At 32.3% G+C, this 19,964-nt stretch overlaps 2 protein-coding genes across 2 annotated transcripts; both read left to right on the forward strand.

Moving 5' to 3' along the window:
* Positions 1–8,085: 8,085 nt before the first annotated feature.
* On the forward strand, positions 8,086–9,249 carry LOC110701457 (protein FAR1-RELATED SEQUENCE 5-like). The gene has a single exon (XM_021879108.1). The coding sequence runs from the start codon at positions 8,086–8,088 to the stop codon at positions 9,247–9,249; it is 1,164 nt and encodes a 387-aa protein (XP_021734800.1).
* Positions 9,250–11,740: 2,491 nt separating this feature from the next.
* Positions 11,741–16,796, forward strand: LOC110701243 (aspartic proteinase-like). Its single transcript, XM_021878857.1, has 13 exons — positions 11,741–11,864; positions 13,040–13,405; positions 13,495–13,555; positions 13,635–13,842; positions 13,991–14,159; positions 14,268–14,307; positions 14,469–14,533; positions 14,610–14,723; positions 14,813–14,865; positions 15,310–15,466; positions 15,572–15,691; positions 16,117–16,205; positions 16,290–16,796. Exons 2-13 carry the CDS (start codon positions 13,055–13,057, stop codon positions 16,372–16,374), a joined length of 1,512 nt encoding a protein of 503 aa, XP_021734549.1. The 5' UTR covers positions 11,741–11,864; positions 13,040–13,054; the 3' UTR covers positions 16,375–16,796.
* The last annotated feature ends 3,168 nt before the right edge of the window (positions 16,797–19,964 follow it).

The following is a 19,964-nucleotide window of genomic DNA, read 5'->3' on the forward strand; positions in this document are numbered from 1 at the left end:
TAATTGCAAATTTATACTTAAAATACAATTTGATTAACAGGAAAAAGACATGATCACAGCAAAATTTGAAATAAGAAGAAGCTCTACCTTCAGAAACTGTTGCACTGGAGAACTGGACATCGAGTGGAAGACTGGAAGTTTAATGGGAAGCAGCCAAACAGCTGATCATACGGTGATTACGGTCATACCGATCAAGACCATGGTGTATAGAATGAACTCTTATAGCCTGTTTGATAGTGGGTAGTAAATGGTGACGATGAATAAATTTTTTTTGCGCATTTTTTAGAATTAACTAGGTTAGTTTATACTTTGTACTTTGTATAAAACTAATTTTTAATTTGGAAAATTTTTGTCAGGAACTACACGCTTAATAGGGATATTTGGAAACAACTACCCACTAAAAAATTTTATCAAAAAACTATCCCCTAAATTTAAAAAATTAGAGTAGCACTACCCATTTGCATTTTCCGACGAGAATGTCAGGCGCATGGGCCCACTTTTCAATTTTTCTCTGAAAAGACACTATACAATGACAAATTGAACCTTAATTCGTAACCCTAAGATAACCAATTTGAATTAAAAGCAACAAATTCAACCAATTTTAAATTATCCTCAATTTCTAAGAACCCTAATTTTTCTAATTGTTACACCCTAACATCAAAATGCATAATTAATGGATTAAAAGAGAAGAATCTATATCTATATCTATCTATACTCCTATACTAAAGTAATCACCGTGGTTATCCCCCTATTACACGTGTCACGTTCTCATGAAAAATTTTCCCGCCCAAAGTTTATTAATTTTTTATTTTTTTTTTACAGTTTTTTTTTCTTGGTTATCTTCTAAAACAATTATTAGTTATATTTTAAATTAAAATTAAAAGTGAAAGGTGATAATTTATATTGAAATTCAATTTTACGTAAGTTGGATAATAAGTTGGATAATAATTTATACTGAAATTCAATTTTACGTAAGTTGGATAATTATCAAAAACAAAAAAGTTTCTTACACTTATCATATCAATAACAAAAAAGTTTGTTACACTTACCACTCAAACATAATTGATAATTATCTCTTAAATAATATACTTTATATTTACTCTTCATAAAATCACATTTACGTTCATATTGCATACATAAATTTCCCAAAAATATTCCACTCTTTTCTTTTAATTCATCTCAAATGGCCAAATATATGATTACGTTCAAGAAATTAACCCAGCGAAAGAAATATGGAGTATTAGAGTAAAAGTGATTCGTCTTTGGACTACTCCCGATTTCTACAAACCACAAGATCATTATAGTGTTGAATTGGTTGTCATGGATGAAAAGGTAATACATAATTTATTTAAATTAAAGCTTATATCATATATTTTTATTCAATTAATTAGAAATTTCTTAAACTAATTAATTGGAAATCCTTTTCATTTGGGTTGATTTTATAGGGTGATAAAATACAAGCTACTGTGAAAAAAACTTTGCTACAGAAGTTTGGATGTGCTCTTCATGAGGGAAAAATATATTCAATCTCAAGATTTTGGGTAGGCCAAGCAAATGGAGAATATAGGCCAACTCAACATGCGTATAAAATTAATTTTATTTACACTACTATTCTTGAGGAATTGAATGACATGGATTTTAATGCTGGTGTGTACAATTTTGTGTCCTTTTTTGATATCATTTCAAATCATTTGGATGATAAATATTTAATAGGTATGAATTATTCTTATAGTAGTATTACATATTTAGTTATTAGTTTTTAAACAAACAATAGTACTGATGTGTATTGGGTACTTTACTTTCAGATGTTATCGGAGAAGTGACAAAAGTGTCTACTTTTGAAATGTGGGAGAGCAATGGAAAGATGAAGAGGAAAATTGTAATTAATTTAGAGGATTTAGAGTAAGTATTTGTTATTGTATACATATTAAAATTAATGATTTATAACTAATTAATCTACATGCATGCTAAATATAATGTTACTTTGTAGTAAAAAAAGTTTGGACTGTACTCTACGGGATGAATATGCTGATATGATGAAAACCTATTTATCAAACCACGAAGGGCAGCCAATTAATGTTGTATTGCAATTTGCAAAAATGAAGACTTGGCAAGGTTATAATTTTGTTCATTATCTTTAAATAACATGATTTTTTCCATTCACTATTTCCTATAGAATGTGATTTTTTTAAGGAAAATTTGCGAGAAAGGTCCTTTTATGAGGTCGACCTTGTGTGGAAGGTCTTTTTATGAAAAAGGTGGCACGAAAGGTCCTTATATGAACATTGGGTTGTGAGGAGGGTCCTTTGACCAAATTCCGGCGTTGACCAATTTTTTCCGGCCAAAAATAATTACGTGATGTGCACGTGACCACTTAAATGAGGTTTTTTTTTTCCTTTTTCCCTCTTTTCCCTTGATTTCCCTTCCCCCCTTTAAATTAAGCTCGGAAACAACAATTACAATTAGAATTATGGTTGTTAATTGTTATGGTGTTTGATTTCACCAGAACCAGAACCGGCCACCTACGAAAACCACCCATTAAAACCCACACCTCGAACATCCACCACCTAAAAAACCTCATTTAAGTGGTCACGTGCACATCACGTGATTATTTTTGGCTGGAAAATCTTGGTCAACGCCGGAATTTGGTCAAAGGACCCTCCTCGCAACCCAATGTTCATATAAGGACCTTTCGTGCCACCTTTTTCATAAAAGGACCTTCCACACAAGGTCGACCTCATAAAAGGACCTTCCTCGCAAACTTTTCTTTTTTTAAATATAGTATAGGAAGTATTTAATATTTCTTGGATAATTTTGTAGGAGCTATTGGTGTTCAAAGCACACTTTTTGCAACTAAACTTCTTATTAATGCAAACATTGGAGAAGTTCATGAATTTACGGGAAGGTGAGGTTTTTTTTTTTTTTTTTTAAATTTTTTTTTAATACCATAAACTTTTATTTTGCAAATCTAATTTTTTAACAACAATAGTTTTGTAATTTTGATTTATAATATGTATCATATAGAAGAGGCGATCGAGGAGAAACATCTTCTTTTGCAAGCTTTTCATCACACACAATTGAGGACGATTTTCTTCGATTAATGGATAGAAAACATGTTGATGAAATCCGAGAATCACAGGAGGCAAGTATATTATATATGTATACATATATTGTTAATAATTTTAATTGAATTAATAAGTTAGTATAATCAAGTATATGTATTCCTATGCTTATGCAATTGCATAAATTTATTTCTTTTTAGGTGACTACTTGTGTTACATTAGCAACTATTGATTGTATTGAGTCCACATATGGATGGTGGTACAAAGCATGCAAGAAGGATTTAAAAAAAATAAAGGAAGTGAGGGGAAGACGAAGACATGGTGTGACAAGTGCAATGCATATGTTGAAGATGTCAAAGTGAAATATAAATTGCAAATTAGAGTTGTTGACGAGACAGGAAATGCATCATTCGTTTTGTTTGATCGTGAGGTTACACAAATTCTAGGGAAATCAGCTGAATCTATACGAGAGCGCCAGACAAAGGTACTTTCATAGTTAATATATTTAACTAAATCTATATTTATTTCGTATACACCATGTGTTACTAACAAGAAATATTATCTTGCTCCCACTCATGATTGTGTAGAGAATATCAATGAACATTTGTTGTCTTTGGTTCCCGGAGAAGAGAGGATATATTTAAGTTCAGATAGTATTTGCAAAACAGATAGAAATATGCAAAATAATGAAGAATTATATTCATCTGATTACTTAAACAACATCAAATGTTTTGGCTTGCCGAATCACATCCTTAAGTTGAATATAAAATTGGTGTTCCTGCTATGCTACTTAGAAACATAGACCAACCCTTTAGTTTATGTAATGGAACTCGATTAATTATAACACAATTGGGCAACCATATCATTGAGGCAAAAATTATATCGGGAAGCAACATTGGGCATAAAGTTTTTATTCCTCGCATGATCTTAAGTCCATCTGACATAACATTGCCATTCAAATTTCAACGAAGGCAATATCCATTGGTGGTATGTTTTGCAATGACTATTAACAAAAGCCAAGGTCAGTCTCTTTCAAATGTAGGCTTATATCTTCCGAGACCAGTTTTTAGTCATGGCCAGCTTTATGTAGCAATATCAAGGGTTATAAGGAGAAGTGGTTTGAAAATTTTGATATGTGATAAAGAAGGTCAGATTTACAGTACTACAAGTAATGTGGTATTCAAAGAGTATTTCAAAGTTTGGCATAACAGGTACATTACTTCTCATAACTTACAACAAAATATTATTGTAATATGAACTCTCTCTTTTTCTTTTATATCCTTTTTATTTATTTATTTTAATTTTTTTTGTAGGGATATCGGCTATTAGGTACTCGGCCAACTACATGACACCCATTGATAGTGTGACTAATAAATTCAGGATCAATCAATTATCATGATATTTTTATTTTTGTATTTCATTTTATATTATTTTTGTATATTTATTGAGATTCATCTTATGGTATATCACATTAATATGTTTTTTTCTAAGTTTTTTTTTACTTCCCATTATTATGTTAAGTATGTAACTTTTCTAATAAACGAATGTTGCCACTACTGAATAACCGTGCATGGAACGGGTTTTGAACTAGTTATATACTAAAACAATCACCAAAGGGGACACTTGGCACAATTTTGTAAAAAAATTTCCCTCCAAAATGTTATTTATTTAATTTTTAATAATATTCTATTAATAACTTCTTTTAATAAATTTTATTTATATACGAAGTATATAACATGCAACACATAAGAATTTAAAAGATATACATAAATAAATTTAAATTTGAAAAAAAAAATTGTTAAACATTTAATTTCAATTAACTCTATTTCAATTGACTATTATTATTAGTAAATCTTTATAAATTCGTGCATTGCACGGGGTTAAAAACTAGTTATCTATGAATTGTATACCATACTTGTTTTCACTTCTTCAATTAGGAATTTTTAGAAGAAAAATTGAAAAAGTGGGTCCCACACGCCGGACTTTCTCGCCGGAAAATGCAAATGGGTAGTGCTACTTTAACTTTTTAAATTTAGAGGGTAGTTTTTTTTGATAAAATTTATTAGTGGGTAGTTGTTTCCAAATACCCCTATTAAGCATGTAGTTCCTAACAATTTTTCCTTTTTAATTTGTACATTTTAAAAATAAATCGCTATCATACATGAATATAAATAAGAATTACGTACATTTTGTAATTTTAAATTTTTTTTTATTTTCATCAAAATTATGATATAGTATCTTTTCAACATTGTCTAATTCATAGTTCAATGTAGGTGGTCATTTATTAGTGTGTTATTTAAAATTGTTTTACTTTTCTACGATAAGTTGATCATAAAGTTTCATTTATCTTCTCTCTTTTCTGTCTCCTCTTTCTCTCTCCTTTTTTAATTTCTTCTTTTCCAGTTAGCCACCCATATCACTCCCTTCACCAAGCTATCTGCTCTTCCTCTCTCCTCCTTTCTCCAAAAAAGGGCAGCATACTTGCAAAACAAACCACCTGCAATTACAAAGGAAGAACGCATGTCCTTCACAAATACGTCGTCGTACTCCGTGAGCTTCTCGTACTTCGTCGTCAGAAAACAACTTAAAGGTTATTAAGGCCAAATTCGGCCATATAAACTCTAGATCTAGAGTTTTCATGGTCGAATTTGGCTTTTTTAGCCATAATTGAAGTGAAATTCGAAACCATTCTTAATTTTAAAGGTATTTGTTCGATTTATTTATTTTTTTTCTTTTAACGATTTGGTTGTGGGTTCGGTTGGATCTATGTTTGTTTGTTTGTGGGTTTGGTGTATAATGGTGGTGGTGGCATGGCGTATTGGGGGTAGGGCTAGTGGCGTTTTGGGAGTGGTGGTAGGTCAAGGGTTATTAGGTCGGGGGTTACTAAATGGGTAAGTCGGGGGTTACTAGATAGGTTATTTAAGTGGGGTTACTTCGAAGGTTATTTAAGTGAGGTTACTTGAGGGGTTACCGGAGGGGTTACTTGGTTCGGTCAGGAGTCACTAGGTTCAGTCAGAGGTTACTTGGTCCGGTCAGGGGTTACTATGTTGATGGGGTTACTTTCTCATTTGCTGATTTGGCACCCTGCCGCATGGTGCAGCCAGCCGCACCAGAAACGCACTGTAACTTAATAGGTTTTAATTGTAATGTAAAACTTCTAATATTTAAATTTCAAAGATGTTAAATGTTAAATTTCAAAAATGTTAAATATCTGGTAATACAGAAAATCTTGCGTGGACTTAAGGTTTATACTTTATACACATGTAACTGGTATTATATTCAACATAGTGAGCCCTAATTTTAATATAGTTACCTTATTTTTAATATAGTAACCTTCTTTAAAACCTGTGTGATATTTAATGTTATTATTATATTATAAACTTAAAGTACGACATTATGTTGAATAGTGATCTAACATACTGATCTTTATTATTCATACTGACCATTATATTAAAAATTTCATTAAAAAAATTAACCTCTTTTAGCTTAATAACGTCACACTAACTTTTATTTCAACATAATAACCTTTATTTTAATATAGTGATTTTTTTATTAATAAAATAATCACATTGTCTCTAATTTTAGTAGTATACCAAATACTTAAAATAAACCAGGTCCATTTAAGAATTTGTAAGAGTCATATTATAAATTATCAAATTAAACAATCACTCACCATTTATTAATAATAGAATTAAACTTGTAAGTAAATCAACGGGTACACTTTTTGGTGCATTCATTGAAATGAACTGTTTTAGATGGTCAAAGACTCAAAGTCATAGCTTATTAGCTTATGGGAGATGATATGCAATATGTGGGATCAAATCTATTCTCAACTGCTATTTGTCGCTCCCAAATTATCAGGTAACGCTCCCTTTTTGACTTGAATGGACCACTATGCCCTTTATGCAATTTGGGTTATAAAAATGACCTTGTTCCCCATTTGGACACAATACATGAAACGGTCCCCTCACTTCACGACATTGCTGTCCCGAGCTTCCCAAAATCGGTCCCCACGACCACCTAAATTTTCTATTTTCAAAAATCGTTAAATTTTCCGACGGGTCTTGGGTCATGGACGGCGAGTGGAACATACGTACGCCGGAGAATGCGTCGAATCATTCTGTAAGTTTTTATTTTATTTTATTTTATTTTCGGTAATTAGGACATCCGCCTAAAATTTCCGGATGTCCTAGGTACATCCGCCTAAAATTTCCGGATGTACCATGGAACATACGGAAATTTCAAGCGGAAGATGAGATCCGCCTAAAAAATCCGGATGTTCCATGGTACATCCGGAAATTTCAGGCGGATGTACCTAGGGACATCCGGAAATTTTAGGCGGATATCCCTATTAATTTTTTTTTTAAATGTTAAGTACGTTTATTTAATTTTTTTTTATGTTTATTAAGTTTTTTTTATGTATTTTTTTTTTCGTGGTCTTGTGATTATTGTTGTGATTTAGTATTTGATAATTAATGTAATTTTGTTGTATTAATATGATTATTAGTAATATGTTTATTTTTTGTTTCATTATTATTATTATTATTTATATTATTATTATTATTATTGTTGTTGTTATTATTAGTAATATGTTGATATTATTGTTGTTGTTGTAGTTGATATTATTATTGTTGTTGTTGCTGTTATTTTTATTGTTGTTGTTGATATTGTTATTATTAATTAGTAGAAATATAATTTTAATATTAATATTAATATTATTATTATTATTATTATTGTTATTATTATTATTATTATTATTTATTTATTAATTAATGTTATGGTCTTATAAATTGTTTTGTAGTTGTTGTTATAATTTTTTATTATCATTAATATTGTTATTGTTTTGTATTTGTTGTTATTATTATTAGTATTGTTATTAGTATTGTTATTATTATTATTATTATTATTATTATTAGTATTGTTTTTATTATTTTTATTATTTTAATTATAATTATTATTATTATTTTTGTTTTTATTATTATTATTTTGACATAAAGCATGTTTTGTTTAATTTGTATAGGATATGGAATCTGAGGAAGGCGGTGACGGTGTGAATTATAGTGGGAATTTTGTCACCGATACGTTATTTCCTACATTTGACGATGTTGTTACATGGGCTGGTGGTGTTTTCATAAAATTGGGATTTATATTGGTGAAATCATCTTATAACAAAACCAGAGATGGTCGTCCGTATCGGTATTTGCGATGTGATCGGTCACGAAGGAGCAAGCCGAGAGATTTGGAGAACGTGATACGGAAGGACACCAAAACCAAAGCTAATGGTTGTCCATTCTACATCAAGATATATTATGATGTCAGCACCGAAAGTTGGAAGATCATTGCGAAAAATGATCACACCAGGACACATAACCACCCAATGATTGTGTACCCAGAGGGTCACCGTAAAGTGAGCGGATTGAGTCCGGGTGCAAAACAGGTTGTGCGGGACATGACAAAGTCCAAGGTTGCTCCCCGTAACATCATGTCCACTATTGCCGAGCAATTTCCTGATGATCATCCAAACACCCGACACATTTACAATTGCCGAAATGACTTCAGGATGGAAATGTCCGAAGGAAGAGGAGTTGTTCAACAATTTCTTCATCTGGCGAGAGAGAGTAAATACATTTACTGGTTCACGAACGATGATCACAACGTTTTGCAACATGCATTTATGGTGCACCCGATCATGGTCAACATACTCCGCACATACCCACATGTCATAGGTATGGATTCTACTTACAAGACCAATCGATATAACATGCCTTTCTTTGAGATAGTAGGCGTGACACCGACAAACCAAAATTTTCTAGTTGGATATGTTTTCATGCGCGACGAGTGCACGGCTAGCTATCGGTGGGTGTTGAGAAGATTAAGGGAGTTGATTGGGTTTGATAAAGTGCCATCTGTATTTATTTCAGACCGTGATCTTGGGCTATGTGCGGCTTTGAGAGAAGTCTTTCCAGGGACGTCACATTTACTGTGTCTATGGCACATCAACAGAGATGTGGAGGCTAAGGTGACGAAGATGCTTGGAAACAAGACGGTTGGTGTCAGTTTTAGAGCTGGGAGATGGTTCAAAATCGTGAATGCAACAACACAGGCGGAGTATGATCGTGCTCTAACTGTCATGCAAGTGAGGTGGGGAAAATATCCGGAAGTGATTCAGTATGTTCAGAGAACTTGACTTTGTCATAAGGAGAAATTTGTGAAATTTTGGACGAACCAGGTTCTTCATTTTGGTAACACCACCAACTGCAGAGTTGAAAGCCAACATTCAGCAGTGAAAACTTGGTTAGAATCATCCACAGGTTAGTTCCTGGGATCCGAAATTAAAAAAAAAAATACCTCGTCTCCACCATCGCCGCCGCCGCCGCCGCCACCAGCGCCGCCGAAGGTCCTCCCTCCGAATCTCAGCCTAATCCGCCTCGAATCACCCATTTTCTTTTGTGTTTATGATGATTGTTGTTTTTTTAAAAAATGAAGAACAATTTTTGAATTTTTTTTTTTAAAAAAAAATTGTTTTAGAGAGTAAGAGAGTTTGAGAGTAAGAGAGTTAGAGAGAGAAGTAAAGAAGTGAGAAATGTTGGTCGGGAAGGAAAAAACCGTATTTATATATTAGGGGTAAAATTGGAATTTTAAGAAAAAAAGGGAGCATTACCCGGTAAAATGGGAGCGACAAATAACAACATCCAATATTATAACATTTTGTAACTATTTCAGGAAAAAAAAAAAAAAAAATCATTTTGGGGACTAATATACTTCGTATCTAGCAAATTTTCTATTGAATTATGAATTACCCACCAAAAGATAAAATTAAGAAAGGCAAAGCAAAACTACTCCGTAGAAAGTAGGAATAAAGAAAGTTCCACGTAGTTTCCTCATGTTCGTAAATCTTCGTTACTAATGGGTCCATTGACACTGTACCTCGTGATTCTCATGGATTACTTCCTTGGCTTTGTTATATCCTTCATGTTTTTAATAAGTGTTAGGCATATAATTTTAGGTAATTTAATTAACTTAATTAAAATAATACTGTAGATAATTAGAGTATTAAAAATTATAAAAGAAAAATAGTAGAGTTAATAGCTTATTGAAATCAATGAATGTGAGAGAAAAAAAAAATATACTACGTATAATACTACTTTTGATTTTTATTATTTGCAACTCTGAGGTATTATTTGTTAAATATAAAATATACCAAAGTTGCAAATAATAAATCGGAGATAATAGAAAAAAAGTAGTAGTTAATTTATGTGGGGACCATAATGTAGATTTTTGCCAAACAAAAGTGAACTTAAGGCCTGTTCTCATTGACTAAATTGAGTTAAACTGAACTGCATTAAACTTATTAGAGCTGAACTGAACTGAACTTAAAGGAATATTTTATGAGAGAATGAAATTAGGAGCTGAACTAAACAGAACATAACTGAATTGAATGAAATATTTTATGAGAGAATTAAATTAGGAGTTGAACTTAACAGAACAAAACTGAATTGAATGGAATATTTTATGAGAGAATGAAATTAGGAGCTGAACTAAACAGAACATAACTGAATTGAATGGAATATTTTATGAGAGAAGGAAATTAGGTGCTGAACTGAAATAATCTGATGAGAACAAGGCCTTAACACTTAGGGTATGTTCACATTTACTGAATTGAGCTGGAGTGAACTAAGCTGAAATGAATATTTTATGAGAGAGGAAAATTAGGAGCTGATTTGAACTGATTGGAGCTGAACTGAATTGATATGAAATTAAGTAAACGTGAACAGACCCTTATTAAATTACAACCAAATTTGATAAGTGTAACACTAATTAAAACACATAAGAAGTACTAATATTTATTTTATTTTAAATATTTAACTTGAGAGATAAAACTATCAAAAATATCAATTTATAAAAATGTGTTTAAATACTGTAGTAAAAATAAAGGGAAATACTCCGATCTTTTCAAAAGAGTACATAGTATCACAGTTGGCAATTTGGCATCGATATTGATTAAATATATTTAAATTGAAGAGTAATAAATAAGATAGCTCACAAACATCTTTATTTTATTAAAATTATTAAAGAACTCACATGAACATTTGACTTATAAGTCTAATAGAATAATATACTATTACAATGAAGAAAGTGACATTATCGGTTGATCACTTAAAGTCGTACTAATATTAAGCTAATATTGGTCTAGTGGACAAGTTTGTGTTTCACAATTAAGAGGTTGTCAGATCAAACCTCACTAGATATACTTTTGGGGTGAGGATTCCTTTAACCCTCACCCTCCCAATTCCCAAAGTGTATAACCTATTATTCCAAATCAAGAGAACTTATAAGAGATTTCGATTCGATAGAGCCCTTTTCTTTACCAATAAAAAAAAAAAACTTATTTCGTATCGATATTAAGTACTTGGTCTAATCACTAATTAAGAGGGCCAACTAAAACCTCAAATGATTATTTTGTAACATTATACGAAGTACTAGACAGTAATCGTAAAATTTTGGGTTCTTTTATCATCACAACAATTGAACGAGTAGAAATAGATAATGTGTCAAAAAGACAAAATTAACAATGCTATAAAAAATTAAAAAGAGTACTCCGGTAATTTAAAAAAAATAAAAAAGGGAAATTTCGGATGTGGGACCCAGATAAAATAGCAGAGTTATTTCTGCTCTTTTTAAGACAGATGAAGAAAGACAAAAGGATATCATTTCTCTTCTTCCTTGTTTGATTCTTTCCCATTTTCCTGGATTTTTTACACAAGTTTGGAGAGCTTGTTGCAACCTGATAAGCTGAGAAAGGTATTATACCTTTTTTACCCTTTCAAATATTCTTGTTCATTTTTCTTTTGATTCTTGTTTTAAATTTTATTTGATCATGCTTAAGTAAATTATAGCTTGCAATTATTGATGATGATTATGAAGTTTAACTTTTATTACTCGATGTTTAACCTTTTTTTTTTTTTTTTTTTTTTATAGCTTTTTCACATAATAATTATTTGTTCCTTTTTATTGGGAGTGTGTAAATATGCAGAAATACAGAAAGCTTGCATCTTTCAATATTATTACAAGTTTTTTGTTTTTTGGGGTGATTGGTTTATTTAGTTAATGGTTTTTATGTATAGCACTGTTTATGTGAGATTAATCAATATTGAATATTATTAACTTAAATTTTATAGGGTTGAAGTTCATTTGAATTATGATAATTTCTCTGAATTTTCCTTTTTTATTTGATCTAGGTAAATGATGAAATGGTGTAGTATTATTGTTGTAATTCTTGTGAATAGGTAAATGGTGGGAAATTGTTTAATTTCATTGCAAAATTCATACAGTTTGGGATTTCTATTAGAAAGATTTTTTTTTTAGGTTTTGGATTAAACATTCAAGATTTAACCTCAAAGGGCATGTAAGAATTAAACACTGAAACTCTGAGTTATATGGAGTTGGAACTTTGAACATATTACTGTGAATGGTCAAATTCCATGACCTCTTCCTCTTTTTGTTAGTTGGACTTGTTGACCATAGTGTGTAACTTGCTCGATTGCGAGAGGGTTGCATAGCCACGTGGTGTAGCCAGGGAGGTGATCAGGAAAGGTTTTGTATAGGGGGAGAGGCAAAAGGTTGTAATGATTCTGTTGAATTCTGAAGGTTTTAGTGAGTATGATGAATTAACTGTATTGATTTCTTGAATCTTGATGGTTTGGGGTTTTACTTGTTTCATTGGTGGGCTGATGAATATGAGGTTTCGAAAAATTGCTGCTAATGCCAATTTCCACTTCTGTGTGTTTCTTTCTGTCATCTAATTTTCTGTTTAAGTTGATTAACATAAGAATCAAAGCCCTAACATTTGATTGTCCAAAGCATATACTCCGTATTATACATTTGTCTGTCGTGCTCATAGCCTCGTACACATTCAGAAATTTGCCATGGTTTGTTCTAATCTGAATGCTAAAACTTTTTTTTTCCCGGGTTTCTAGGAGTTTACTCCAACAATGGGTCTCAAGAAGCTACTAGTAGCTCTCTGTTGTTTGGCTTTGATAAGCCCTTTTCTTTTTCCATCCACTGAAGCCTTGATGAGAATGGCTTTAAAGAGGCGTGCTCTTGACTGTGATACTTTAAATGCAATGAGAATTGGAAGGAAGTTGGAATTGGATCGAGAAGCTAGGAATCCACTTCAATCTCGTTATGGCAGTCCAGATCCAGACGTTGTATATTTGAAGGATTACTTGGGTGCTCAATACTACGGAGAGATTAGTATTGGTACACCTCCACAAAAATTTTCTGTGATATTTGATACAGGAAGTTCTAATCTTTGGGTTCCATCATCGAAGTGCTTGTTCTCTGTAAGTATTGAAGACTAGTTATACTACTGCAAGTCTACTACTACTAATATTACTTTTCTGAACTAAGACTTATCACTATAATCATGCAGATTCCTTGCTATTTCCATTCCAAGTACAGTGCTAGGAAGTCAAAGACATACACTGCCATTGGTATTGCTGATGTTTCATAGTGTCCAAGTTTGTCCCATTCAGTACATAGATCATTTGTCTGACAGATATTTTATTATAGGTAAATCTTGCCATATTAAGTATGGTTCGGGTTCTATCTCTGGTTTCTTCAGTCAGGATGATGTACAAGTTGGAGACCAACTTGTTAAGGATCAGATTTTCATAGAGGCAACTAGAGAAGGAAGTATCTCCTTTCTACTTGCAAAATTTGATGGCATTTTTGGACTCGGGTTTCAAGAAATTTCAGTTGGAAATGCTACTCCTGTATGGTAAGCTGTAAGCCAACCTCTATTAAACTACAGACTAATGTCTGTGGCACTAAGCTCCCATGTCTTAAATTGGAATAGCCAAAAATTGCGTTTCTTTCTCGTTCTTCTGGTGAGTTACTGGATGTCTTGATTACAAAATTCGATGTAGGTATAATATGGTGGAACAAGAACTTGTAAAAGACCCAGTTTTCTCATTCTGGCTCAATAGAGACACAACAGCAGAAGTTGGCGGGGAATTAGTCTTTGGAGGAGTTGATGAGAAACATTACAAGGGAAAGCATACTTATGTGACATTAACTGAGAAAGGTTACTGGCAGGTAAGAGAGAAAAATAACTGAGATTCATTACATATTTCTTTTAATGATGATTTATGCCATGTATACTTGACTGTTTTTAATACGTGCACTTCCATTTCATCATTTCAGTTTGATATGGGAGATTTCTTGATTGGAAACTACTCAACAGGTAAGTTCAAATGATGCTATGATCCATATGGTACAATTAGTTTTTTACATGTCTAGTGGGTTAAAAGGAAATTTTAGGAGAAAGAGTTCTATCTACTATTATCGTTCTTGAATGTTAAAATATTTTAGCATCGTGGTAAACTCTATGGTTGATTTCTTCAGGTTTCTGTGATGGGGGCTGTGCTGCTATTGTAGACTCAGGAACATCACTACTTGCAGGACCAACGGTAATCTCCTTCAGAAACTTTTGTTGCTGCTATTTTTTTGTTGAATCAGTTTCCCTCATGAGTCTATTTATTTCAGCATGTCGTTACTGAAATCAACCATGCCATTGGGGCTGAAGGTGTTATAAGCAACGAATGCAAAGACATTGTTGCTCAGTATGGAGATATGATTTGGGATCTTTTGGTTGCAGGGGTTTGTTCACCGTTTCCCTTCTATTTAACTTGGTTTGGAGAATTTCTTATAACCTGAAAACATTCCTAATTGTAGCATTGGTTGTGCAGGTAGATCCAAATAAAGTATGCTCTCAGCTTAACCTGTGCACCGTGCAAAACAGGTTAGGATATCCCAACCAACATACTCACGACTTTTACTCACTACTTATTATCAGCATCAAACTTAAGTTAGGATGCACAAGACCTGGGATTGATTATTATTTACATCACTGCTGTTTGTGACTCCCTGAGCACTATTGACCTCACGATAAAAAGTAATCTTAGAAAGATTGACGACAAGTTTGGAACTGTTTTACCCTTTTACTGTTTCTTTTTTTCTGATCTGCCAAAACCATGAGAATCCACTTAATGGGCATCCCTTTAGATGACAGAAACTATTGGTATCATTTGTCTTTGCAAACTTTCCAGTCACAAACTCACAATATCAGATTCGTATGATTAAGCCTTTTAAGTAGAAGAATTTAGAAAGATAAATTCCTTCAGTTAGGACAGTTAACTCTTTAAATTAATGAGTCCTCATCATATTGAACCATTTTTATTTTCAGTGCTGGTATTGAATCAGTTGTAGAAAGAGAGAACGAGAAGGATGTCTCAAGTTTAAATCCCTTATTCTGCACTGCATGTCAGATGACTGTGGTTTGGATTCGGAACCAATTGAGAGAAGAAGTGACCAAGGAGTCTGTACTCAACTATGTGAACAAGGTAATGTGTTCCTGACAAACAGTTTGCTGAAGTATTAATCTGCCTCACTATCCATTATTACCTTTTTACAAGACTTGACTCTGAACAAGATATTTACTTGTGCAGCTTTGCAATAGCCTGCCAAGTCCAAACCAAGAATCAGTTATCGACTGCGACAGCATCCCTCTCTTGCCAAATGTGACGTTCACAATTGCTAATAAAGCTTTCAACCTAACCCCTGAACAGGTTTGGTTTCGTTTGTACTTTTATCTTTTAATTTTCTTAAAAATTTAACACATAAACCCAACTAATGGTGAACTATCAACTTTGTTGACAAAATTAATGGCACCTTTAATGTGGGACAACTTGTATATATATATGGGGCTCAGCAACAATTGTCTAAAATTTCCCAACCACAAACAATGGCAATTTTGTCTTGTTAATCAGTATTTAATTGTACTAGATACAGCATTTCATACTGGAGTGGTGAGAGCTTGTTATGAAAATTTAGCATTGATTGCTAGGAGAATGATAAATAAGGTCTTGTTTCGTGTAAATTGGCCTAAAGATGTTGAATGGTTGATGTATTTCTCTGATTTTATTAAGAAACACTGACATATGAAGTCTAAACTCATCACTGACAGTCTGACACCCATATTCTGAACTCGCAGTACATCATGAAAACCGGAGAAGGTTTTGCAACTGTCTGTCTTAGCGGATTCATGGCATTTGATGTGGCTCCTCCTAGGGGTCCTCTGTGGTACGCTTTGCTTAGATCATCACACAACTATGCATGGACTTCCCATTGCTTCTTTCTTACAATGATCTGCTTATTCTTTTGCAGGATCCTTGGAGATATTTTCATGGGAGCTTATCACACTGTCTTTGACTACGGTAATCTTCAGTTAGGTTTCGCTGAAGCTGCTTGATTGGCTTACCGAATCCCTGCTTGTCCCATGTTATTATAGCTGTGTAATAGTTCTAGTGGTTGTTTAGATGTTGTAAACTGAGGATGGGAGAATACAGCACTTCTAGTGATTATGTGCTGCTAGTGTTCTGCACCCTTTTATGTAACATAAATCAATGCAGTTTGATGTAAATTTAGCTGCTGACACCAATAAATGGCACCTGTTATCATAAGTCGCTGCTCATTTTTTCTGAGCCAAAAAAGGTTATATGTTGGTTTCACCCGAGCAGGAGCGCTGAAGCGTGCCCCTATCGCCTTAATGTGTTCTTCGCCTACACATTTCTGAAGGCAAGATTCTAAAGTATAAACTGATCCTTGTATAATGTTCTAAACATTCAAATATTGTTTTAGCTATTTTATTAGATATAAAGATTAAGTTGTGCATACTATGCGTAAATATAGAATGGTGTGGAGCAATGGTTATATACTTAAGTATTTACACTTTTAGCTAATTAACCGAAAGATTGAAGACTCAAATTTTGGCCAAAAGCCTAAAGAATTTGAAGTTTGAGTTCGTCAAGTTAATAATACCTCAATTACAAATACCTACATCATTTCAAAATTTTACCTCATTCCTAATTTAATTTCTTACACTAATACAACAATACTTACTGACCACATTTATTACTATGTATTAATTTTTTTTATTATTATTTTAGTTGATATTGAGTTTAATTACCTTTATAGGAATGTCAAAAATAATACAAACTTTGATCAATCCGTCAAAAACAAGTCAAACTTTTAATTATTTTTGAATAATACAAACTTTGAGGGTTATCCGCTTTAAACAACTTAAAACCGATTAGTTACCTCGTGGATAGGTGATATGGAACACGTGACATCGTATTATTTTTTTACAACAATTAAACAACTTTATAAGATAAATACAAAAAATAATCGGTTAAATAAAAGCATAACTTAAGGTATTAATAGTCAATATAATCTCAATTTGACAACATGCTTAATTAAACTGTCACAAGCAATAAAAAAAAACCAAGTATAAATGTGCTTGTTAAAATACTTGTTGAAATACTAAATAAATGGTACTATTGGTTACATTTTTTTTTTTTTTTTTTTATTTTCTAAATGCTCATTAGTCAAGACTAATGTCTATATATTTCTTACATGTTTTTCTTGTTTCAAATGAGGGAAGGGCAATACAAATTATCAATGGGATAGAAGATTTGAACATTCGACTTATCATACACATGTCCATTATATTTTATTGCATAATAAGATAATAAGGTAAATGATATCATCATATTAAGCCACTTGCTACAATAAGGTACAAAGGCCAACCATATAACCTATAATATCATCCAAAGAAATGGTATTATCAATATATTGCATTATCAATTAGTAATTTAGTATTTTCATTGGATGAACATAGATGAGTTTTGATATTGTATTAAAGCCTTTGACAACCACAAATTATAAATTATTAAAAGTTATTTGAATCAATTAGCATTTTGTTTTTTTTTTGTCTAAAAAAATAAAAAAAAATTACCATTTTGTTTTATGTAATGTCCTTAAAAGTTCTTAAAAATGTTAAATGGGAAGGCATAACCTAGATTTGTGCAGATGAATAATTTTAAATATATTGACAATATTATATTATCTATGTAACTTTTTAAAGGAAAGATCCTTTTTTGGTTGGGAATTTTCCTCTTCATTAATATACAAATTTAATTTTATTTTTTTTAGAAAACTGTTTTCTCTTATTAAACTAAACAAATAAAGTTTGACAGTTATTGGATTGTACATGAATAATTTAATTGATAAAATCAATTAAAAAAAAAAACAAATACATGTTCATGAGTTCATCCACAATTATTGAATTATACAAGGATATTGGTTGGAAAAATTAAATTATATAAGGATAATTTAATTAGTGAATTTATCTATAAAAAAAAAAACAAAGGGATAAAAAAATCAAATATCATTCACGTTAGACATATAGTTACATTCAATACCACTTTTTTCCTAATGTTCTTAAATTGCTTTGTTACATTAGTAATAGCTTGCATTGCCTTTTGTTTGCTGATTTTCTTATCAATCCAGTTGCTATAGTTTTTTAAACGAACAAACAACTAAGAAAATTAATAAAGTATGATATACATTAAATATATGGAAGTTCAATATATATTTTTTTTCATAAGCACATAGCTATTATCTTGTAAATTTCATTAGAAATCTTTTGGGGTTATTTTACATTTTTACTATTGTAAATAAACTGTGAGTTGCTCCCACCTTTTGTATCATGCATGTAATTTATGTTACATACTTTCAAAACCTATATTATTCAAACCTTTGTGCAAATTAAAGACTTAGGGTCGTTTGGTTCACCCGAGGTAAACGGAATGGAATGAACAAAGGGAATGGAAGATAATGGAATGTAAATACCTAATATTCTCCATGTTCTTTGTTTTAAAAACAAAGATAAACAATCCCATTAGCCCACCACCACACAACCACCTAATACCACCAGCCACACCTTCGTCGCCCTTCACCGGCCCCCGCGCAGCTCTCCCTTCCCCGAAAATCAGCCCCGAAAACCCTAGAAACACCCCTCCCCCGAAAAAATCCTTCACTCCCCGAAAAAACCCGATGTCCGACCCTCCCCCACCCTCGAAACCCTAGGCGCTAGGGTTTAGAGGGTGGGGAGGGCTGGCCAGCCGTTTTACTTTGTAGAGAAGGTTTTTTATGGTTTTTACGAGGATGGGAGGCGCGGCGAGGGGTGGCTGGTCGTGGTGTGGTGGTGCGGGTTTCCGATAATTTGGGTAGGTAGAAGGGTGGTGGTATGGTGGTGCAGTGGTGGCCAAGAAATGAGAATGGAAAAGTCTAGGGAGGGTGGAGAATGAATTTAGAGGGATTTTGGGGAATGAAGAGGGTAAAGGAAATGGGAAATATGGTCTAACAAAAAACAACAAAGGGAATGGGGGTACTTGATTCCCATTCTCTTTGATGATTATCCCCAACCAAACATCCCTTTAAATTAATTCTTTAATTATTACATATCATATTGCTATAAATGACAATTTGGGACATAGGGAGGGGTAGCGAATTTCAATGTCATAGTGTAATATAGTACTCCATATAACGTGATAATAATTTTTTTTTTATGATCAATTAGTACTTTTTACTAAATATCTTTATTTTACAGTTATAAATTTTAAAGAGTAAAATTTACCACGCGTGCACGCATTGCGTGCGCCTCTAAACTTGTATTGATTAATAAAAACTACATAGCTAGTACAAAGAGATAGCTTGTACATACTTACCTAATAAGTTATGTTAAAGAACAAACTTTTCTATCAATCTTCTATCTATCTATTAACCTATACTAAAAGCAAATCCATCTATAACACTTGTCATTACCTTGTGAAAAACTTTCCCGCCTTTTTCACTTACCTCTTTTTTATTTCTTTTTTTTATCCTATCATATAAATAATATATAAAACTAAACTTTTAGCCAGCTCACGAAATAGTGACACTTAGCATTCTAACTTTTTTAAGTGTCGCGCCATTTTGAATAGATTTAAATAGACTTCA

Source organism: Chenopodium quinoa, unplaced genomic scaffold, assembly GCF_001683475.1.
Source record: "Chenopodium quinoa cultivar QQ74 unplaced genomic scaffold, ASM168347v1, whole genome shotgun sequence".
NCBI classification, from domain to species: Eukaryota; Viridiplantae; Streptophyta; class Magnoliopsida; order Caryophyllales; family Amaranthaceae; genus Chenopodium; species Chenopodium quinoa.

Bases quoted from the DNA above. Each gene is read 5' to 3' on its own strand.
- LOC110701457 (XM_021879108.1), top strand. From the start codon at position 8,086: ATGGAATCTGAGGAAGGCGGTGACGGTGTGAATTATAGTGGGAATTTT.
- LOC110701243 (XM_021878857.1), top strand. From the start codon at position 13,055: ATGGGTCTCAAGAAGCTACTAGTAGCTCTCTGTTGTTTGGCTTTGATA. The intron at 14,308-14,468 runs GTAAGTTCAAAT...TGATTTCTTCAG, and splicing joins GATTGGAAACTACTCAACAG to GTTTCTGTGATGGGGGCTGT. The intron at 16,206-16,289 runs GTACGCTTTGCT...ATTCTTTTGCAG, and splicing joins CCTCCTAGGGGTCCTCTGTG to GATCCTTGGAGATATTTTCA.